The 23,914-nt window shown below is 48.3% G+C and overlaps 1 protein-coding gene across 4 annotated transcripts in view; it reads left to right on the top strand.

The window, feature by feature from the left end:
- Window positions 1–22,728, top strand: part of PTBP2 (polypyrimidine tract binding protein 2) — a 96,342-nt gene extending 73,614 nt beyond the window's left edge. The window contains exons 9-14 of one of the 4 annotated variants that reach the window (XM_029063640.2): window positions 14,094–14,233; window positions 15,875–15,908; window positions 16,326–16,418; window positions 20,507–20,723; window positions 20,815–20,892; window positions 21,182–22,728. In XM_029063640.2, coding sequence (XP_028919473.1) covers window positions 14,094–14,233; window positions 15,875–15,908; window positions 16,326–16,418; window positions 20,507–20,723; window positions 20,815–20,892; window positions 21,182–21,311 — 692 coding nt within the window. In that variant the 3' untranslated portion in view covers window positions 21,312–22,728. Of the gene's footprint in view, window positions 1–14,078; window positions 14,234–15,874; window positions 15,909–16,325; window positions 16,419–20,506; window positions 20,724–20,814; window positions 20,893–21,178 lie in introns of all 4 variants that reach the window. The other 3 variants (XM_029063638.2, XM_029063637.2, XM_029063636.2) reach the window with 3 other exon arrangements.
- The last annotated feature ends 1,186 nt before the right edge of the window (window positions 22,729–23,914 follow it).

Genomic DNA, 23,914 nt, shown 5'->3' with positions numbered 1-23,914 from the left:
CGGCTGCTCTTCTCCGCCCGGCCGGGCCGTCGGGAGGCCGCTGGGGATGGAGGCTCCTCCGCGACGTGGCGGAAAGACGGTGCGGGATGGCGGGAGGCGGCGGGGCGGTCGGGTAGAGGAGGATGCCCAGGGCCCAGTGGGCAGCTACCGAAGTTAACCCGGGGTGTCTTTCACCCCCACCCCCCACCCCAGTCCTACGTTGCAGAGCCCCGAGAGCAGCCCCGGAGGGGCGGCGAGCACCGGGAGCCGGACTGTGTCGTCGTCTTACGGGGTCCGTTCTAGTCCTCGGACCCCGACGGACACCCCAGACACGCACCGCGGAATTGGTTTTATCCCTTTTCTGGCCTAGAGGCTGTGAGACTCTTGCCATTCACTTGTGCGTGACCTCTCTGTGACTAGGAGGAGATTGTCTCTAACTCTCACGCGGAAGGAGAGCATCTTTCAAGAATATCTTGGTTGAAGCAAGGGTGAATAAGATGTAAATTTTATTTCCAAGCCTGAGCGGATTACGGAGATGGCTCCTTTATTTGAGAGTCTGCGGCTTTATTGTTAACGTTTAGACGTGTTTCATGGGGTTTGTGTAGTTCTGTTGGCTTTTAGGTGTATTCTGGCGTTGTCATCACGTGCCCTAACAACTGAGGGGTACCTCAGAGTATTCGGGCTTCCCTGGTAGGGTGATGGGCCGCGGATAGTAAATAACATCACGATCTATAATATTATTGTTGTTATAGATTCGTCTTGACTATTTAGAGACACTGCGGTTACTCTGGTGGTTGGAGCGGATGACAGCAGTGTGGAATTGCTCTTAAGGCAGCCTCGCCGTTTTAAAATCCAATTTTTCAAGGATCGTCACCTTCTTGATTTATAAAATCCCTTTACTGCCTAATACGGCATTATGCACATAACACACCTTATTATTTGCTGTCGATGACGACGCACTAGACGTGTTATCATTTGGAGACTTGTACTACGTTAAGTGTTCACAGACGACATTGACACGGAGTGCTAAGTATTTCCTCGGATTCCGTACGGATGGAAATCGAATATCCCCAAAACTATATGACCTGTTGGATTTCTGACAACCGATACCGTGTACTGTTCTTTCAAACCAGTACTTTTATTAAGTGTAGAGCATCTGTATTCTTCCAGTAGGGCTATCGTATGCTTTTTTTCCTTCTTTTACTTCATAAAGTACCTCTACTTACGTTTCTGTGAATATATGAATATATGTAAAACTTTCCTACGTTCATTTTATAGATATATATTCATAATCAACTGTATATTCATATATAAAATGAATGTAAGAAAGTTTTTATGTATCATCTATGCATATACGTGAATATACATTGTACATATAAAAATAACGTAGGAAAAATTTGTGAAAATACTAATGCGTATTATTCCCGTCAATTCAGATTTCTCTAACTGTATTTCAAGTTCCGATTGGCTATATTTTTCTCACCCGCACTTCTGCTTCTTAAGCAAGAAAGCTGAAATGTTGTGGTGATCTTATGAAATATAAAGAGGAGTTTTAAAACTGTGTCAATCAAAAATAAAATATAAATGTGCGTTCCGATTTATGTAAGGAAGAAAGATTCCCGAGTTACATGCGGTCGCTGAGGGACCTGACGTCCAAATGGATAATCCTAGGCAAGACAGCACACTTCTCATTCCGCTCCTGTATTATTAAAGAACAAGGTAATGATCAGAAATCCCTGAGATTATAAATTGGGACTCTTTTAGTGAGTCTTTTCATCATGTCTGAGAAGGATAATTCACTAGTGGTGAAGTGAATCACTTTTGGAAAAGTTGGCAATAGTAGTTGATTCTTCATGATTTTTGCAATTTTTTTTTTCTTAAACGGCAGAACAAACCGTGTATTCCCAGGAGATTATTTTATATCCAACAATAATGAAAAATCCACTGTGTAAATGTCCTATCGCTGTACGTTGGAAGGAAGCACCTGCCACTTGTCTGCTGTGTGACCTTGGGAAAGCCACTTAACTTCTCTGTGCCTCAGTTTCCTTATCTGAAAAATGGGGATTCAAAGCCTGTTTTTTTTCCTGCTTATACTATGAGCCCCATGTGGGACCAGGTCTATGTCCATCCTAATTATCGTTTATCTACTCTAGCACTTAGTACAGTGCCTGGCACATGAAAAGCACTTTATAAAGCCACAATTGTTATTTCTTAAAATTAGAGTAGACTCAATTTTTTTTTTCTAACAGCTACTAGGATGCTGAATAAATCCTCAATCGTTCATTGTTAGAGGATGGGAAAGTGGTCCAGCCTGAATTAGTTAAAATTCTGAATGATAAAACTAGTGTTATATGTAGTTTTATTTACAGATATATAGATATCTATATATTATAGATATCTATATCTATATGTATGTGTGTATGTCTATGAGTATGTCCATCTCCGAGAAAGTGCTGACCGGTCTATGTGTACATTTCTTGCCAGTGATCTCTAGGGTCTAGTTCTCTGAATTTCCGCATCTCTCCTCGGGCCGCCAGATTGCCAAAAATCGCTCCGTATCTCTTCTATGTTGAATCCCTTCTTCCTCCTCCCCATTAAAATGGAAAAGGCACTGAACATGAAAAGTAGCATTCAGAGGAACCTTTGGGACTTGGGCAATTTGTAAGTTTGAAGTGCCATTTATTTACATAATGCCTCTTGATAGACATTTGAGTTTGTATATGATCATTTTTTGAATCAGATAAAACTAAACCGATGGAACTGCATCTGAACCGAACTTATATTTAGGAACAAAGTCAGAATAGATATATATATATCTCTATCTAGACATAATATATATAATACTTCTGTGCATCTTTGATTTCCAATTATTTATCATATTTTTATATACTCATGTGGGTGGCCACTGTGCAAAGGTTGGATCTTACCGAGCCTCCCCCGCCTCTGCAAACCGAGATGAAATCCAGTCAGGTGATCGTAGGGCCGTCCCCCGTGAGTGCATTTCTTCGGCACTGTTAAAGGAGCTGCCGGAACTGTCATTAATCTGCTTCGTGACCTTGGTTTTGGCGTCGGCGTTCACAAGTGTAACTTCGCAAGAAAGAAACTCAAGTTCACGATGCTTGAGGGGTAACGGTCGGCTGCGGTATCAGGTGGCCATCCCAGCTCCGGGTGGTGTGCGGGGTTCAGGGAGGGGACTACAGGACTGGGTGAGGTGGCTAGGGAAGGTGAGCGACACCTCCTTGCCCACCTGCCCCAGTGCCCACCTCGGGAAGCCAGAGGCCCACCTGAGCTGCCGCGGCGTCTTCCGACCCTGCAGCCAGCACGTATTCCGTGGCAGCGAGATGTCGGGCCAAACTAACGGTGGAAAAAAATGTTTCAGTAGATATCTGGGGATTCTTTTTTCCCCCCTAAAGGAGCAAGCGCAGAGCGAACAGCAAATGAATCGTTCCGGCGATATCATCAGTCGATGGTTGGTATTTTTGGAACACCTGCTGAGCACTTGGGAGTGTATAATGCGACAGAATTAGCGGACACATTCCCTGCTCGTAATGCCAGTGTAACGGGACCCGCCTGTGTGGTCACCGGCTGACGTGTCTCGGTATTTATTGAGTGCTTACCGTGTGCGGAGCGCTGTGCTGAATGCTTGGAGGAGTACAGTACAGCGGACTTGGTAGACACGGTCCCACGGGGAGCTTGCGGTCGACGGAGAGAGACGGACGTTAAGGTCAGTTACAGGTAAGGGAAACGGGAGAGTGTAAGGAAATGTACGTCAGTGCGGCGAGGCTGAGGGTGGGGCGATTATAGGGCGCTTAAGGGGTACGGCCCCAAGTTCGTAGGTGATGCAGAAAGGAGGGCTACACTGTAAGCCCGTCAGTGGACAGGGATCGTCTCTATCTGTCGCCCATTTGTGCATTCCAAGCGCTTAGTACAGTGCTCTGCACAGAGTAAGTGCTCAGCAAATACGATCGAATGAATGAATGAATGAAGGCTTAGTCGAGGAACGTGTTTCGGAGGAGATGAGATTGTAGCAGGGCTATGATGGCGGAGAGAGTCGTGTTCCATCAGATATAAAGGAAAGGAAAGAGCAACCGGGAAGAAAGTGCTGCTCGTGGATCTATTAGCAACAGGGAATTCGACTTCAGGATGGCCTCAGCGTAGGGATTGTAATCCCTCGTTTCTCTGTAGACTCGTTTCTGTCTTGAGCCATTTTGGTTTCAGTAATAATGATAATAATTGTTAACTCTGTTGACTTGCTTACTATGTGCCAAACACCTTTTTAAGCACTGAGGTAGGTGTAAGTTAACCAAGTCGATCTCCATGTCACAGAGGAGGGACCCGAGGCACAGAGAAGTGAAGTGACTTGCCCGAGGTCACAGAGCAGGCACGTGGCGGGGCCGGGATTAGAACCCAGATCCTTCCGACTCCCAGGCCCGGGCTCTGTCCGCTGAGCCACACTTCTTAGTGATGATGATGTCGACTGTGCGGTGAAATGGCAATGTGAAGTCATTTCTTGTGACAGAATGATCTTTTTACAAGAGTAAGTATGCTTGGTTACTTCAGAATGTTGGAATGTTCTTTCTGGACACTCAGGAAAAGTTACACAGAGAAGCAGCGTGGCCTAGTGTGAGGAGCACTTTCCTGGGAGTTAGAGGATCAGGGTTCTGAACCCGGCTCCTCCGCTTGTCTGCTGTATGACCTTGGGCAAGTCATATCCCTCCTTCGTGCCTCAGCTCCTTCATCTGCAGAACGGGGATTCAGTATCTGCTCTCCCTCCTACTTCGACCATGAGGCCCCTGTGGGATCTGATTACCCCACAGCTGCCGCCGTGCTCGTTGAGTACAGCTTGACGCGTAGTAAGTGCTTAACAAATAATAATATTAATGTTGGTATTTAAGTGCTTACTGTGTGCAGAGCACTGTTTTAAGCGCTGGGGTATACCGGGTAATCAGGTTGTCCCACATGGGGCTCACAGTCTTCATCCCCATTTGACAGATGAGGTCACTGAGGCACAGAGAAGTGAAGTGACTTGCCCACAGTCACACAGCTGACGGGTGGCAGATCCGGGATTCGAACCCATGACCTCTGACTCCCAAGCCCTTACTCTTGCCACCGAGCCACCCTGCAGTTACCATTGTCAGTATCATCATTATTATAGGTATACACCGTTTCATTTTTTTAGGGAAAAAGCGTATCGGTGTGCAGTGGCTTGGAATTCTCACGCTCCATGCCCACTGATCTGCCTGCGACAGTTTTGCTGTAGAGACGGTGAAATATTTTGGAGGAGATTTGAGTAGCCTTTAAAATTCCATAAAGTAGGTCTACTTGGACACTTTGCAGGACCATTTTACCTGCATCGTGCAGTTATTTTAATTGAGAGTAGCAAACGCCACCTTCCCCCGCCCGTCTCCCTTTTGTCCGTCTTACCCCTTTGCTACTCTCCCCGCCAACTTCCTCTAGCAAAGAAATGCAGCTCGGGCGCACTCTCTTCCTGCTCCTCCCAGCCAGCTGTAGTCGTAACTCTCTAAAACTCAGCTGTGCCTCTTATTAGCTCCTCCATTTCCATTTCAGGATTTACAAGGTTAAGCGGTGCAATGGCAGCTTGTTGTCTCCATTTGTACATTCCCGAGGGTTGACCGTCAAGGCGATGGTGAATTTATTGGATTATCGAGCAGCTCTCCTCTTAAATTTAGCCATCCAGACGTAGCCTCGAAGTATTCCTTCTCGTGAAATTGGTGTTTCGAAAACCTGGGCAGCGTAGCCGTGCCCGTTTTCATCTCGGCGCTTGTGGTCCGCCGAGGGAACGTTCACTTCTGAATCGCCACCGGCCTCAAAGAAAATCGTGTAATTCAGGAGGAGGAATGATCCGACTGAAAGATCGATGATTTTGAATAACGTTTGGATCATTGAAATAGTAGTTGGCATAAATCCTGGAATTTTTCTGTTTCCTAAACAAATGGCGTGGTGAGTTTTTGGTAGTCAAAACTTTCTCTCGGTTAGAATGTGCTAAAATACGCACTTATTTGAGAAAATAAATACAGTTAAGACTATCTATCTAAATTATCGTTCAGTAATTTCCTGGAACCTGGGGGCTCCGTGAAATCAATTTTAATTCTTCAGACTGTGGAAGTATTTATCGGGGAGAGCGTCACCAGCTATGGCGTAGCTTCTGAAAGAAAGTGCCAGGGATTTTTTTGATCACCCTGAGCGGAAGGATCTCCAAGGCCAGAAGACGCTGTAGAAAAGAAAGGAACTGGAGAAGCAGCGTGGCCTCGCGGGTAGAGCACAGGCCTAGGAGGCAGAAGGAGAACCTGGGTTCTGATCCCGGCTCCGCCGCTTGTTTGCCGTGTGTTCTTGGGCAAGTCACTCGAGTTCTCTGTGCCACGGTTCCCTCATCCGTAAAATGGGGATTATGACCGTCAGCCCCGTGTGGGACGTGGACTGTGCGCGACTTGATTTGTGTATATCTGCCCCAGCGTTTAGTGCGGTGTCTGGCACGTAGTAAGGACTTAACAAATACCCTTAAATAAAAGTCCTCGGGGAAAGCAAGAAGTAGTCGCTCTGGAGAGTAAGGGAAACGTTTTACGCCCTGGCATTCAGGCCCATCCCTACCTCAGATCTAACCGGGCTGATCGCCCGACGTCCAAAGGGAGCTACACGTTTCAGAAAGCAAGTCTCTGGTCTTCTGCTGCTGCTTGGGGTGCCTGCCCTAGAGTCGTTCTCTGCAATCCTGCTCTCTGAGAAGGGTATTAATAATACTCACAGTAATAATAAAAATGGCATTTGTTAAGCACTTAATCTGTGCCGAGCACTGTGCTAAACCCTGGTAATCAGGTAATCAGGTTGTCCCACTTGGCGCTCACAGTCTTAACCCCCATTTTATAATGATAATGACGACGGCATACGTTAAGCGCTTACTGTGTGCAAAGCACCGTTCTAGGAGCCGGCGAGGATGCGAGGCGATCAGATTGTCCCACGTGGGGATCACGGTCTTAATCCCCCTTTTGCAGATGAGGTCACTGAGGCCCAGAGAAGCGAAGTGACTGGGCCAGAGTCACACAGCCGAGAAGCGGCGGAGCCGGGATTTGAACCCGTGACCTCCGACTCCCCGGCCAGGGCTCTTTTCACCGAGCCACTCCGCTTCTCCGGGGCCCGTCAGGAGAGATAGGAGCGGGGGCCGCTGCTGCTGCCGCCTCCCTAACCCTCCCGGGACCGTCCAGCACCCAGACCCAGCACCCTAAGGGCCCCTTCCCTCTTGGCAGTAGGAGGAAGGGAACGAGTGGGAGCCGCTGAGCTGGGTGGGCTCCGGGAGCGGGGCAGGATGGGTGGGAGGCAGAGTGGTAGATCTTCCGGGATCCTCCTGCTCCACGTCGTCAGTTGAAGGGTGAGTTGACGGGATCTCCTTGGGAGCGCCTGGCTGGCAGTTCTTCCCAGAAGGGATACGGGGACGGAATCGAAGTCTCGTAGGGGCACCTTGCTCTAGTGGATCGAAGGACCTGGGTTCAAATCCCTGCTCTGCTCCTTGGGGCAGAGGACTTAAGTTCTCTGCGCTTCGGTTCCCTCGTCTGTAAAACGAGGGTTAAGACTGGGACGGAGACCGTGTCTATCCCGATTACCTTGTACATCCCGGCGCTCAGTACGGTGCCCGGCACCTAGTAAGCACCTAACGGATCATCGTCATCAGGAGTGGAAAAGTAGGTGAGGGTGGTATTGGAGGAGAGAAAACGTCAGGTGCACAGATTCGAAGAGTCCTTAAAACTACAGTCTCACGTCCAGCGGGGCCAGAAACTGTACAGAAGATGATGTGTTCTCCATCTCCATTATAGCTAATCTAAGAGGAAATGGGCTTCGATTCAGATTGGAGGATTTTGATTAAAGATAAGGAGGAATTTTCTTTCATTCAGTTGAGACATTCGAGCCCGTACCTTATCTGGTGGTTTTTAAGAAGAGAACGGGTCACTCTCTTTCGGGGAGAGTTTAGGAGCACGTCTTCCGTGCAGTAGGGATGTGGTTCAGTCGGTGGGTCACCCATTTCGAGGCGACCTCGAGGCCGGAGGAAATGCAGAACTGCGGAGAAGGCGCGAGGTAGATTTGGGAGCCATCCCAAATCTGGTGGAGGCTGAAGCCGGTGTCGGGGATGAGCTCACTGGAAAGGGAAAAGAGAAGAGGACTCGAAGCAGCACCTCGAGGAATGGCCACCGCTGGTGAGGGAGGCGGAGGAGGAGCTGGCGAAAGAGAAGACTGACCCGAAGAGGTAAGAGGAGAACCCAGGGGAAACTGGGTGCTAGTAAACCAGAGTTGGTGAGTCTTTCCGGGAGGTGGATGTGGAAGGCAACGCCTGGTCAGGGAGAATTAGGATAGAGTAGACTCCGTGGGACTTGGCAAGTAAGGAGATTTAGCGGTGACCTTGGAGTGTGCTCTCGCAGAGGATGAAAACCCACCTGGTAGAATTTGGTAATCGTAACCCCGTCTTCAATTTCCACTCGATGGCATCTGCCAGAGATCCTCCAATCCCATGGGGCTCTGCGTCCTCCTAGGTGAAGCATCCCTGCTCACCCCGAATCTTGTAAAGCAAACACCTGCCAAGAGAGGGTCAAGGAGTCTGCGCCTTATCCACTGCTCACCCCCTGCTCCGCAAAAAAGCTCTAACCCCACAAGTTGTGGGGATAAAGGGACTCCTCAACCCCCTCCCTCCTGACCCCTTCCCTCCCTCCCTCACCGATTTCCTCTCTCTCTTCCTGTACCCGGGGAGAGGTTCTCATCGGCGGCCGTTAGCCTTTTGAGGTCGTTGTGCCGTAACGGGAGGAGTAGTGACTGTGACCAGGTCTGCTTTTAAAGTTGTTGGGGTTTTTTTTTCGGTAGGGATCCCCGTTGAATTGAGACCCAAACCCTAGCCGCGTGCTGCCCCTTGTTTGAGTCTTTCGATTTCAATTGAACAACCTCCCGAGGCAGGATAAAATGTAAGAGGCACTAGGGGCTTCCTTGCTTTCCCACTTGTCCTGGAGTCGTTCCGGCTACATCAGGTGAGTCTGTTTTGGGTACGTGAGTATGAGTACGTCTACATGTACCTACACACCCACGCGTTGTGTGTAAATATACAGATTTTTGTTTCAAGGTGAGCGGCTCTGTGGAGAGAGTAAGTAACGAAAAGGAAAAGCTTGAAGGTGGAGAGGGAAAGCTAGGGTGGGGTGAGCATATCAGTGGAAGGGGCGTGATGAGAATGGGAAGTTGAGGTTGTTGGGGAAACTTGGAAAAATGGGAAGTAGCCGAGGGACAGTATGTATGTGCGACCATCTTTCAAGATTATAAATGGCTTTGTAACTTCAGTGTATTCTAGAAATTCATTCTCTCCCGGTATGGCACTAACTTTATTGCAAACACTTGCCGAGTCTCTGTCAGATATCACCTATTTGAAAGAAAATTTTGCGGAGAGCTACGAAACATTTTCCAGGAGATGTAATAAATGGCTAGGTAAGTGTTTTATGGTAACAGATTCAATTTAGATTGGGTAAGGAGAGCAGTTGCCTGTGTTTTGAGGGTAGATGGAATCGTTCCCTTCTGCGGGCTCATTTGGGGACCACTTCCACCGGTGAAAAACGAATGGTGTGGGTGGAGTCGGGTAGGAAGTGGTAAGGCAGCGCAAACCTCCAATCTGGGAACCAGCAGACAGATTTCCTCCAGGAAAATCCAATCTAATCTAAACGGGGTCAGATTATCAAGGAGAGTAGGATTTTCATGAGATTTTCATCCTTCACCACTGACCCATCGCTTTGCTCAGGGTAGGAGAGGGCAAGAAGTGGGTAGGGGTTGAAACAGAAGGCCGGGAAATGCTAAAAAGCAAAGGCATTGAGGAAAGAAATAAGACTTTCAGGGCGGGGATGGGGAAGCAAGATGCCATCAGCCTCCAGGTGTCCTGGCCGGGGGGGGGGGGGACCAGACCGTGCCAGACGGAAGGAAGAAGACAGACCGTGACGTGGTGGTTGGGGGGAGTGTCAGCAGCTGTAGCGGGTGGCAAGCAGGGAGGGGGCGGAGGCGGAGCTGATTTAATTCCACGAGTGTTAGGTTTTCCACCGTGCTATTATTTTTCTCCCTTGTCGATTGGAAGGAAAGTTTATAGGTGATAAATTCATAGTTATTAAGCTACTCTGTTCTGACAGTGAACTGGAGGAGTGCTTCTTTCCTATTTAGAAGCTAAAATGGAACTTAAACAAAGCCGGCTGGTCTTATTGCCCAGGTTAATAAGGAGAAGGAACTGCTCGATCAAACTCCTCACTTGACCGCTAAAAGAGGTATAATCTTACCCCTTTAAAGGTAAGAGGTTAAAAGAGGTTAAAGAAAATAGGAGTTTTGGTCCGCCTCTTTCTTTTTTCTATGCCAGTGCCATAATTGTTTACCATTTGAGGATCACTATTTTGTTCCTCACCTCATAGAAGGTAGCTACTGTCCCTGCTCAGGAAAGGAAACGAGAAGAACAGTGATGTTACCTGTGATATCCTAGTTCTTTTTTTAAAAAAATTATATTTAAGTGCTCACTCTGTTCCAGCCATTTTACTGAGCACTTGGGGTAGATGCAAGGTTGGACACGGTCCGTTCTCACGTAGGGCTCACAGTCTTAACCCCGCTTTTAGGGAAGGGGTCACTGAGCCGCAGAGAAGTCATGTGACTCGCCCAAGGTCAGCACAGCAGACGAGTGGCAGCAGCCGGGATTAGAACCCAAGGTCTTCTCCCAGATCTGTGCTCTCTCCACTAGGCCATGCAAATACGGATTTCTAGGATTATGACCATCCCAGATGTTTTTGTTAAAATAAGTTTCTGCGATTCAGAAACAAACTCTCCGGGCGATTCCCTGAAAAATATTTCGAAGGAAGCAAGAGAGGATACTTTCCGGAAATTCACACGGTCTTTGTATGACTAAGAAATGAATGCCCTCTGAGATTGACAGTCGAGTAAGGGATTGGACGGTGTGTGCCGTATCAAATCTGAAGTGGCCGAAGGAAAACATTAGAGAGGCAATTAAAGCGAGAAGACTGAATAGAGGAATCGGTCAAGGAGTTGGACGGCGGATTTGGGAGGCGGCTATTCAAGTGGTGTGAGTGGAAGGAGCTCTTAGTAAAAGATGTGCGAGAGACACATCCATTCAGATGATGGAAAGAAGCTATAAACGGAGGCACCAGAGGGACACTTGGAAGAAAAATGAGTGGACAGAGAGCGTAGATGCCCAGATTGAAGAGGGATTTAAGGGAGAAAAACTATACTCAAGTCAGAAGCAATGGAAAGGTCGAGGAGGACGGGTATAGGAAAGAGGCCATTAAATTCCGCCAAGGAAAGGAAGGTGGTGGTCTCGACAGAGCGCGTCGCCGGGGAGAAGAGAGTCGGTTGATGGAAAGTGGGGCGCCGTACCTATCTCGCCAACTCCGGGAGTTTGGAGGAGCAGGGGGAAGCAGAGAGCTGGAAAATCAAATCGAAGGAGGTTTAAATAGGAGGGCGATTTATAATGGAGGAAAGCGAAGGTTTACCCGGCATGGAGCGAGAGGGTTGAAAGAGCAGGGTGATTCATAATCGAGCTTTCCAAGTACATTTTGGTGCAGTGGTTTCCCCCCATATCTGCAGAGGGAAAGCTTAACGTTACCTGCTGTCTTTACCGGTGGTGGATCTGGATACGTTGACCCCAGAGGTAAAAGGGGCCCCCACGTAGAACCGCATCTATAAGACCGACAACATTGTAGACTTCTACCCGTACCCCTCCCACATACCACACCCTCCCCCGCCAGATCTGTCACAGGAAGTCTGGTGATGGCAAGAGAAAGGGAAGACGAAGCCACTATCTCTGTAAGCATGGATTTCAACCAAGTAGGCTCCTGCCCAAATCAGTAGCCACAGATGAGGAAGCCGGTAATCATTTGGCCCCGGTAACCTGATTTCCTCAAGTCCCATCTCATCTCTCGCGGCCAGACTGTGACAGAGTACTGTCTACCGAGCACCTTCCCGAGCTAGATCGGGACGTTGACACCGATAAGAAACAGACGCGAGCTATTTATTGACTTTATTTTCTTTGTTTTCGTACTGCTGCCGGGTTTTCCCGATCCGGGGGCATTCAAAGAGGCCCGAGTTGGGACCCAGAATATGAGAGGATGGTGAACACTGAGAGAGGTTTTTCCTTAGGTCAGAGTTGGTCTCGGTGGAGAATGAAGCTATGATGTTAGCGAAAGATTAGGATTTGAAAAATAGAAATCAAGGTTTGCGTAACTTTGTCATTCCCCTCCCTGGTGGCAAGATGTGATCTCATGGTCTCGTTGAGCCCCGTTTCTGTGATTCTGTTGCTCTTACGTAGAAAAAAAGGACACCGGAGAGAATCCGGCCTGGTTTATGTTCGATCAGTGGATGGTGGTTGAGCGCTTACTATGTGCAGAGCACTGTACTGAGCACTTGGGAGAGTACAAGATAAGAATTTAAGAGTTGGTAGAGACACGGTGAGTTTACCGCCTTGGGGGGGGGGGGAGACATATTTATATGAATAAGTAATTTACAGGAGGCAATCTGAAGATATGTACATAAGTTCTGTGGAGTGAAGGTGTGGCGATTATCAGTGACCCAACGGTCACAGATCCAAGCGCGTAGAAGGCGCGGGAGGGAGAGGCGCCGTTGGCCGGAATTCTGAATTGGAATCAGGTGTACTTCCGTTTATCAGCCAGGTAGGCCCAACCTGAGAAGGTTGAAGACTTAAGGAACCCGTGGAAGCGTGATATGCCACCCAGCAAATTTTGCTGCCCGGGGCAGTTTTTTCAGTGAGCCTGTGGCAGGTAGGTCTGAGGGGATCAAGGGTTCCGTAACCCAGAAGACCGAGGCTGTTGAAATTAGCAGGTGGGAGAACGCGTCCCACAAACACTGCAGTGCGTAAGACCGTATTCAGGTTTCGGGCTAACTACCTACCGTCGGATAACTCCGAGGAACTACAAAATGCCACCCGGTCCAAGGTAAGCCCGTTGTGGTTTTAAGTATTTTGGTAGGGGGAAGGCGAGGAGAGTGGGGAAGCCGCGAGGACCTTCCTCCCGTTCGGATTTTATTCGCTACGTGTTTGGCCTGGCGTGAGAGAGCTCGTGGTGCGTGGCGTGACCTTGACGTCAGCCCATCCGGAGCTCTGGGATGATGATTTCCTCACTCGTGCCCAACGGGCTATCCAGCGTTTGGACGCCAGTGGAAATCTCCATCCGCACGGTGCACGGGGGCCGTTGAGCCCGGTCAAGATGGCTACAGCTACCGCGCGGTTCCGGAAGACCTGGTGGTCAGTCCCAAGCAGGCGGGAAAGGCCCGGGGAACCTTGGTCTCGATTTCAGTCGTCCGTCTGGGTCGGACGGGGCCTGGGGCGTGAGAGAAGGAATTGACTACCTAGAAAACCAGTGGCAGATGAAAAATCCTTACAGTCCCTCCATTAAGACGACTTCCGTTCACTTTGAACTGCTACACTGTGGAAATGGAAAATAAACTGATCTTCACGGGGTGTATTTCAGGTCATTTCGATGATTTCCAAATGTGATCTGAGCGATTTACACTAATCAAGGAAATGAAGGACTTCATTTGTTTCACGATGTTTCATAAACTTTAATTAGCTATGTGATTCTAAGTGTGCCGTTGAGAGGAAGAGTCACCGGCACTACGGGAAAGCGGTGCGAGACGGCACGCCGTTACAGACAACGTGTCTCCCTGTCCGTTTCTTGCCGCCAGTGGATTATAAGCGCGGGCTAAGCCTAATCTCCGTGAGGTTTCCCGGAGGTCACCGGGATGAATTAGAGGCGCGTTATCGCGGATGATGGGCCTCTGGGGAGTGAAGGATGTTGCGTCTGGCTCGAATCCCGTTTCGTTTTATTAACTGAAATGAGTCGCGTGCGAGTCGGGATTGAGCGTCTGCTCCATTTGACTCGGGCATCGATCCCGCTCCGGAGACTGGCCGGTTCGCTCGGGCACGGCGTCCCCTCCCCCTCGGCGTTGGGGAGGAGACGGAGTCGGGTGTGGTCGGCCATCGCCGCAGGCAGAGTGCTTCTTAAGTGGATCTTTTTAAAACGCCTCGTGTGTGTTTCGTAAAATATGCTTTATTTTAAAATTAGGGCTTCCTGTTGCAGCTGTTCCAGGAGCTCTGAGTCCTCTGGCTATCCCAAATGCCGCGGCCGCAGCGGCCGCCGCGGCCGCCGGCCGCGTTGGCCTGCCCGGAGTCTCAGCTGGCGGAAACACGGTCCTGTTGGTTAGCAATCTGAACGAAGAGGTGAGTGAACCCAGTCGCTCCCGCCGACGCTTCGACCACGTTTCATCTGGGAAGGTCTTTTCGTTTTCGCTTTTCCTCCCCCCCCCCCCCCCCCCCGCCCCGCTCCCCCCACGTAAATAAAACGACACCGGCCCCCTTCGATGTTTGTGTGGAAGTCCAAGTATTTTCATTTCCATCTATTTCTAAAACGAAGTTCAAATGCTTGTTTCTGTGAGGAAAAGGTTTCATTCGAACAGAAGGTCACACACACGCACGCCCAGAGGAGAGCGTGCGCGTGTGTACGTATATATAGATGCATCGATTTGATACTCAGCTGCTTATTTTTCCTAAGAAAAACTTAAGAGACATGCCGTAGTTTGGCTTTTTAGTTTCGGTTTACATTTTTGTGTTCTCAGAGGCCATAGAGAATCTGATTTGCCGATTAAATTCTATGAAGAAAGTTTGCTCTGTCTTTTCTAATTATTTGCTTATTCATCTCATGCTTATGTGTCATTGCATTTTTTTTTTAAATCTTATTTTGTGTGAACTACTCTAATACATTTTTCTTTGAAGGTTCTCCCACAGATCTTGACGAGGCACTCTTCCAGTCTTTCTTAGTAATTTTTTTCTTTGCAGTAATTAGTCATTGTCTTCTAAAAAAAACATTCTTCACCCTAATACTTTACCTTTCTTGTTAACTCTGAAATCTAGAGATTGTTGTTGGGGTTTTTGGGGTTTTTTTTTTTTTTTGGATTGGTTTTGTTTTGGGGGTTTTTTGTTGTTGTTGTTGTTGTTTTTTTTAAGTTTTACATTTTACGTCTTGTATTTTATTTCGATTGCTGTGAAAGCTGGTATGAAATGTGGGAAGCTTGGCGTATCAGTTTATAATGTCTAGTTTGAATATTTGTTTCAGTCTGTAATCGGCCTCTGTTAATATGAGCATTAAGCTTATTTTATCATTTGATCCTTTTTTTTTGGTCATCCCTAGTTTTGCATGCTGAAACGTTTGGATCAGAGTGCCCTTTTTAAAGACTTTTGCCTGCATTTCATAACCAGCCATGCTTATGCGGTTAAAGTTCAAAGTGGAAAATTTCCTATTGCATGCTTTCCCCCTCCCCACCCCCACCCCGTGTTGAGATGAAATGCCGTAATTTATTACTCTTTGATATGGATGTACTTTACCCATATTTGTCTTGGGTGACTACATTTTGCTCAGTTTTTCTTGTACAGTACATAAGCCAACCATTTTCTGACCAAATTCCTGCATTTCCTATGTACTGACCTATATTTTATTTTTTTTGTTCCCCGACTCCTTATTTTTTTCCTTCTGCATTGCTGTTTCCCTTCCCCATTTCATCCTCCTCCCTGTGTGTTCACCTTCCCTCTCCTTGTCTCTTCCCCGATTCCCGTGCCCTCCCCTGTCTTATCCTTGATTTTCCTTGTCTTCATTCCCTGTCTTCATTCCCTACGTTCATGCTTCTGTGCTTGAACAAATGTTCCTCGGACCAACTTGCCCCAATTAACCGCCTTGAACCATGATCCATGACCACCTCACCATTCTGCGGGAACCACCCTTCGTTATGGATGATCTGTTCATCTCCGCTCTTCCTCGACTCTTCTCTCTTCTTGTCTTACGCTGCTTGCTCTTCTCTCCTTCTAAAGATGGTTACGCCCCAAAGTCTGTTTACCCTCTTCGGTATGTTATTGTTAGCACTATACTTTTATTATTGATTTGATTTTTGGTTTCACCTTAATTCTTATTTGTAGCTAGCACTTTGGCTTAAAATTGAATAGTAAATCTTTTGCTATTTTTCTGTTGCCGTTTAAAAACTCTCCATAGACACGAGATTTGTTTTAATGCATGCCGATTTATTTTGCATGATCTTTAATTTAATATCATTCACATAGCTCTGAGGGTTTATCAGAAAATTTATTCTTTTCAAAATTCACCGTTCAGAATCTCGATCTCCTTTATTCATTTGTGTGATTGTTGAGATTGAGTGATCTTGTTGATGTCTGAATGTTTCATTGATATGTCAGAGATGTGTTTCTCCGACGACCCGGGCTGAAAATTAATCTCATTTTTGGATTACCTCTCTGTGACTCCGAAAAGGTGTTTATGGGGATGTGCAGCGTGTGAAGATTTTGTACAATAAGAAAGACAGTGCTCTTATACAGATGGCTGATGGGAACCAGTCTCAGCTTGGTAAGATCAGATCCTCTGCTTCCGCCCTCTACTCGTTTGTCGGGGTTAAGAGCCGCGTCGAACCACGCGGGTCTTTTTTTGGGGGCGGGGGGCGGGGGTCCACCCGTGACTCTCCTAGTCCTTCCCGGAGAGTTCAGAGAGACGGGGAAAGATAAGGATCCGTCTAAGTCCCCCGACGCCCGGCAGGATAGACGTGGGCCGGTTGTCTGGTACAGAATTCGGGGGAAAAGATTCAGCGCGGGCTCGAACGCCCGTCATTCAGATGAAATTTGGGATTGGCCCTTGAGTCCGCCAGGCGAGCGTGCCTCTCCGAGTGAGCGCACCCAAGTAGGACTCATCTGGGTAGCGCTGCACTTTAACTAGTTCATTCGGTGGTATTTATTATTAATGATAATAATAATAATAATAATGGTACTTGTTAAGCGCTTACTATGTGCAAAGCACTGTTCTAAGCGCTCTGGGGGGGTTGGTACTAGGCGATCCGGCCGCCCCACGTGGGGCTCGCGGTCTCGGTCCCCATTTTGCGGATGAGGTAACCCAGGCCCAGAGAAGCGAAGCGACCTGCCCAGAGTCACCCGGCTGACGACGAGCGGCGGAGCCGGGATTAGACCCCGTGACCTCTGACTCCCAAGCCCGGGCTCCTTCCACCGAGCCACACGGTGCGCAGAGCACTTGGGAGAGTACGACACAACAGCAGACAGACACGTTCCTGCCTACAACGAGCTTGCAGGCTAGAGGGGGAGAGAGAGGCATTAATATAAATAAACGGGTAAATTACAGACGTATACGTATGTGCTGTGTCCGGTCTAAGAAGACGAGCCATCAACCGCCGAGCCCACCTCTGACCACGGGGCGGATCCTAGAAGGGAGGGCTGGCACCCGAGATGATGATGATGATGATAATGGTGGTATCTGTTAAGCGCTCACTATGTGCAGAGCACCGCTCTGAGCGCTGGGGTCGATGCAGGGTGATCGGGTTGCCCCACGTGAGGCTCACGGTCTTCAGCCCCATCTTATAGATGAGTGGACCGTGGCCCAGAGAAGTGAAGCGACTCGCCCACGGTCACACAGCGGACCAGCGGCGGAGCCGGGATCCGAGCCCGTGACCTCTGACTCCCGAGCCCGGGCTCCTCCCACTGCAGCGGTCCCGCGTTTTAACCCGCCCCCAAAATGGAGCCCGGCAGGCTGGGGCCCCGGGCTCCGCCGTCAGTCTGAGAAGGAGGTGGGGGAAGGCGCCGCCAGGGCTCGGCCAGACGGACCGCCCAACCCATGGGGGGGGGGGGCGAGGGCACGGGCGCTCGCTTCCTTTGTAGGTCCTTCCACGGAGAGGCCCGTTGGTCCGTCCGGGTCTGCGGCCTAGGAGGACACGTTGGAAGCTTTCTGATCTGAAGCGTCTCTGCACCAGTAGGCGGATCCCAGTGCCCTGCACCCCGGAATCTGGTGGCCCTTCCCCCTAGATTTAGCGAGGCGGCCCGGCCCGGTGGATAGAGCACGGGCCTGGGAGGCGGAAGGCCCTGGGTTCCGGGCCCGGCCCCACCACTTGTCTGCCGGGTCGGGATCGAGACCGTGAGTCCGGTGGGGGACGGGGACTGTCCGACCCGATTGGCTTGTATCGCCCCAGTGCTTAGTACGCTGCCTGACACGTAGTAAGCGCTTAACAGATACCACAGTCGTTATGATCGTCATTCCTTCAAGATGCTGCTTCTGTGGGGGGTGGGGTGGATACATTCCACCCGGTTTCGTTAGTACAGGGGACGGTAAGCCCCTTGCGGGCCGGGAACGAGTCTACCGACTCGGTTTTTTTATACTCTCCCGGGTGCTCGGTGAGGCGCTCCGCACGCAGATCGATGGACCGTCGCTCTCCTGGTACAAATAACAGAAATTCACGTTTTTAACATATCCGTAGAGACAAGCATCGATCCACTTTCGAGGCTAAAAATAAAGGGAGGCCTAATGAGAATCAGTAAGCAGGCCAACGGTTTTTAATGTGCTTTTTTAATTTCGTTTTTGATATTTATGGAAATCTGCTTCCTGCAGATGGTGGCATACGTACTCCTAATCTAGGGAGATGGCGACGGTACGGAGCGCAGATCTGCTCTTTAGTCCCTTTCCTCCCTCTCCCCTCCGGCAGGGACGCTCCCGCTCGAGAGCCCCTCCACCGGAGGGTAAGCGGAAAACGTACCGAAGTTGAAACTCCAACCGGGAATTCTTGCTACTTGCCCCCTGCTAGGGAAAGGTATAGATTTGGGGTGTAATCAGGGCTTTTGAATCCCCGCAGTCCCCGTTGGCCGTCAGAAGGCGTCTCTGAGAGCCGACCGTACTCTCGTTCAGAGGCCGTCGCCCTACTCCGATCAGGGGTTTGGACTGATGTGCAGAACGGCGGCGGGGTCCACGTTTAAGAAAAGCGACCGGTCAGAAACGTCAGACTCATTCCCGGGAGCGGACTGTCTACGTGGCTTTACTTTTGCAAGTGGGCTGCTGATTTTCACCAGATGCTCATAATTTAGTAGCGATCTGATAAGTTCCAATGAACTTGGCCTAGAGAAACGATGTTTATTGATGGTACACACAAAGCTTCGGTGGGTAGGACTTCATCGGGAAGTTCTAGAGAGGGGGAGAGATGATCACAGGAGTAGAGAACCACGGTTCGATGATACTTTTTTTTTGAATTTGCTAAGCGCTTACTACGTAGCGGGCACCGTACTAAATCGTGGGTTATATACAGGCTAATGAGGTTGGACACAGTTCGGGACCCATGTGGGGACCCCAGTTTTAATCTCCATTTGAGGTATCTGAGGCACAGAGACATTAAGGGATTTGGCCAAGGTCACACAGCAGACAAGTGACAGAGCTGAGTTGAGAATCCAGTATACACTTACGGTAAGAACACACCCACAGATAAGCCCAAGATACACGTGCCTACATTTATTCGGATGATTTTCTCTTCTTATCATAATAATTAAGAATAGTGACGATTATAATAATAACCGTGGTATCGAGCGTCACCGCGTGTCAAACACTTGTACTGTGTACAAGATACTCAGGTGGGACCCGGTCCCATGGGGCTCACGGTCTAAGTGCGGGGGTGGGGGGAGGATTCAAATCCCCATTTTCCAGATGCGGAAGATGAGGTACGGAGAACTTAAATGACTTGCCCAAGGTCACCCGGCAGACAGGTGGAAGAGTGGGTTTAGAACCCAGGTCCTCGGACTCCCGGGCTCTTTTCACTGGGCCCCGCTGCACAAAGCCCGATAGCAGGCCGCGGAGGATTGGGAGTTTGATTATCACCATCACTGTCAGAGTACTGCTAGAGTTGCTATTTCCAGTAAGGCCAGTAGCGTAGCGGAATAGATGTCGGTCATGACCACGATGGCAAGGCCCCCGAATCGCACCGAACAGAATGTGTCTTCTTTGGTTTCAACGGCAGATTTTAAACTTTCCACAAATAGAAGAAGGATAGTAGTACTAATATTGATGATAGTATTTATTAAGCCCTTACGGTGTGCCGTACACCACGGTATGTGCTGACAGAGGGGGGAGTTAGCCTCTGCCTATCCTTCGGGCAGCTCCCAGTATAAACCTAAAAATGGGGGAGAAGGGCCCGGTGATAGCACGGAAAGGAGAGACGAAGCAGAGCGTTAGCATAGAGGCGTGGGAGAACAGAGGCGTGGGTAGATACGTAATACGGAAAGAGAGTCCCGTAGGACGCTGAGACGAGAGGAATGGGATTTCGGGCCGAGAAGAAGTTCGTGGGGGTCTTGAAACTTAAACACACGTAGGCAGATTATAATTTCGAATCAATGGCATACCTCGTTCTTCATCCTAATCGGCGTTTCCACTGCTGGATGCTTTTTTTTTAATGAACGCAGCCGCAAAGGCCTTTTTTCGCGGTTGACGTTTTGCCTTTTGGATTAGGAACAAGGTACGCTTGCTCGATTTCATCAACTGATACGATTGGTCTGTTTTACTAACGAATGCCCGAGATCACGAGTCTCTTTTGAAACGATATCTTCGGGTAACCGCGAACCGGGCGCGTGTCGAAACGAACCCGGTTTGGGCTTTAATGAGCGTACCTGTTTTTCCCTCAGCAATGAACCACCTTAATGGCCAAAAAATGTACGGAAAGATTATCCGCGTCACCCTCTCCAAGCATCAGACGGTGCAGCTACCTCGGGAGGGACTGGATGACCAAGGGCTAACTAAAGATTTTGGTAACTCGCCTCTCCATCGTTTCAAGAAGCCCGGTTCTAAGAATTTTCAGAACATATTCCCCCCGTCTGCGACTCTTCACCTGTCTAATATTCCGTGAGTATAAGGACGGGCCTCCCTGAGGGGCGAACGGATAAATTACCCAGAAGCGGATTTGTCGTTAATGTTGGCCGCCTTCTTTTTCTAGGCCGTCGGTAGCCGAAGAAGATTTACGCACACTGTTTGCTAATACTGGAGGCACTGTGAAAGCGTTTAAATTTTTTCAGTAAGCCAACTTCCTTCTTTGAATTCTTGGGTTTCCGAGCGACGCCGTCGAGATCGAGGTTTTTAGCGTCCGTTGGGGGGATTTTTACTGAGCGGTTCCTCTGTGCCGAGCACTGGCGTTAAGCGCCGAGGCAGCCGGAAGTGTTTCCGACAGAGCTCTGGGAATTTCCAGCGCCAGATTCGGTAATTTAGAGTTTAAAGCATCCCCGGTCAGGGTTTGAACGATGTAGTCGGACCGGCTCGACGCCCTTTCCCGGACTCCTCTAAATGTCATAACTTTGTTTCAGAAGAGATCACAAGATGGCACTTCTTCAGATGGCGACAGTGGAAGAAGCCATCCAGGCCTTGATTGACCTCCACAATTATAACCTGGGAGAAAATCATCATCTGAGAGTTTCGTTCTCCAAATCGACTATCTAAAAACGGGAAGCGATCGAGGGGGCATCGTGTCGTTCAGTGTGTCATCACCAATTGACTGTTCGGAAGAGTGGGGACCAGAGTTTGATTTGGGGGTTGTTTTTTTTTTTTTTTTTTGGGGGTTTTTTTTTTCATGCCGTCATCATTCCTCGGTTATAATAAAATGAAATGCGTACATAAAGTGAGCAGAGGTATAAACTGCTGTTTTTTTCACTTGTTCTGTAGAGAAGCCATTTTCGTTCGTTTAAGAGAAGCTTCCATCTAATCCCACGTCGTCGTCGTCGTCGTCGATTTTCTTTTCAACTTAGTTGACATACGTGCCTTAAAAAAAAGGAAAACTAGTGTTGCTAAAGTCGCATTTACTAGAACTATTAATTGGTCGTCTGGGGCACATCGTTACATGGGAATTAAACTATGATTAGGCAGGGGTGTGTAAAAAGGTTAAGTCTTTCGTTTCTCCTGCTTGGAACTTACTTTTGTCCATTATCGGCCCGTCACGTTCCTCTGTATTTAATCGGATGAGATAGGTAGCGTTAAAAAGAAAACGCGGCCCTTTTGATTTCTATTTCCTTTGGCTTTTTCTTTCGAAAGCGCATTGGCCTTCTGTAACTCATAATTCTGGTCTAGATTCAGCTTCGATGAATGTAGGCATTAGATAAAATTAACAAGGTGCGGCGTATTAATTTCTCAAGACGACGGAGTACTTTCCGTAAGTTTGAGCCCTGTGTGGAAAGCGTTGTGGAATCTTAACCTTTTTGTACACACTCTTGTGGGACGTATCATATAAATGTCAGCACTAAGTAACGTCTTGTTTGTGGCTGAATATTTTTCGTAGATGTTTTTGAAGTTGACATGACTTATGTGCATTTAAATATATATTGCCATCTTTAGTTTGTAATTAAGATTTGGAATATGGTTGTGGATTTCTGAGCATGTGCAGACTGGTCTAGCTAGTTCAGGAACTGGTGCATGTATTTTTCCAAGATAAAGAAAGTGTACTGCAAACATTTGCAGGAAGGTTAATTTTGTGGCAGTTTTCTAAAACTGACAACCAGGTGGGACCAAAGTTTATGTGCCTTTAGTCTTAATTTACCTTGCATTGTAATATTCAGTTTTAATAAATCTTCAAAATATTTTGTATTTAGGAATAGATCTGACTTTACTATAAACATGGCTCAGAATCTACAGGTCAAAATTAATTTGAGAACAGTTCTCGTCGATCCGAATTGTTGATTCTGTTCAGATGACCAATACTTTTGGAAATTGATGTACTTAGTTTCAAGATTCATAGATTCTGTTACCTGTGTAGACAAAACGGTCATGTATATTTTCTATTAGTTGAGTTTTTACATCTTTAGAAATGTAAAATTCAGTCTAGTTTGGAAGCGGCACAATTAAAAATTAATTTTCTAACAAAGTTGGGAGGTTTGACGGTCGTTTAATTTCATTTTGTGTGTATTCTGCTTACCTCTGTAGCATGCTCAATAAACACTTCTGTAGCTCTGTATTCACCTTTTCTGTCTTTCTCTGCTGCCTTTTCTCTCTCTCTCTCTCTCTCTCTCCTCCTTCTTCGTTTTCACTCCACTGTGCTTCTGAATTCATGTTTATTCTCTGCCAGGGTGGGAAAGGAATAGTAATATTACGTTTTTCTCTTATCACTCCAAACCATCGGCGATCCAGATGCTCTGAAATTCCACCGGCTGTTTCGGACGGGAAAGACGGCGAGAGTTGTACGGGAGGACACGTATTAAATATTTCCCACCCTGCTGTAATCTACCGCTTTAAAGACATAACTTTTACTGAAGCTTGTTAGTTCTCTCTATCTCTTTTGGTTGGTTTTTTTCCTTTTGTTTTGTTTTTAAGCAGATTTATGCACTAATAGATCTTGCAGGTCTGCCATGCTCTCTCGCTGCAGTTTCATCTCTCATCTCTTGTGTCTGCTAAAGATTTTTCTACTAATCGTCAAGTACTTTGAGGTTCTTCCCCCAGAAATAACCCAGACACGAAAAGAACGCGATAGCGTAGCGGGCTACGCTGCTCGGTGACGGCAAGGGGAGGTGGGTTCGTCTGTGCTGAAATACTGACCCGGAAAGAATCTACCGGCGACGGGTGTGTTTATAATAATAATGACGTTGGTATTGGTTAAGCGCTTGCTATGTGCAGAGCACCGTTCTAAGCGCTGGGGGAGTTACAGGCTAATCACGTTGTCCCACGTGAGGCTCACGGTGGATCCCCGTTTTACAGAGGAGGTAACTGAGGCACAGAGAAGTGAAGTGACTCGCCCACGGTCACACAGCTGACGGGTGGCAGAGCCGGCAGTCGAACCCATGACCTCTGACTCCCAGGCCCGGGCTCTTTCCACTGCGTCACGCTGCTTCGCCTGCACTATAAATAAACGCTGCTGCTGTTTATAGTGAAATAAGGATGGAAATTTACCTCTTCGGTACAAGTGGGCATTATAGTGTACTTTTGCCTCCGTCGGTGAGGCAGTCGTATGTATCGAGCGCTTACTGTCTGCGGAGCACTGTACTGAGCGCTTGGGAGAGCACAGTGAAGTGGAAAGAGCCCGGGCTTGGGAGTCGGAGGACACGGGTCCTAATCCCGGC

The sequence above is a fragment of the Ornithorhynchus anatinus genome, chromosome 4 (genome assembly GCF_004115215.2).
Source record: "Ornithorhynchus anatinus isolate Pmale09 chromosome 4, mOrnAna1.pri.v4, whole genome shotgun sequence".
In the NCBI taxonomy this organism is placed as follows: Eukaryota; Metazoa; Chordata; class Mammalia; order Monotremata; family Ornithorhynchidae; genus Ornithorhynchus; species Ornithorhynchus anatinus.
Note: the sequence above shows the minus strand (reverse complement) of the source record. Positions and strands in the feature narration are given on the sequence as shown.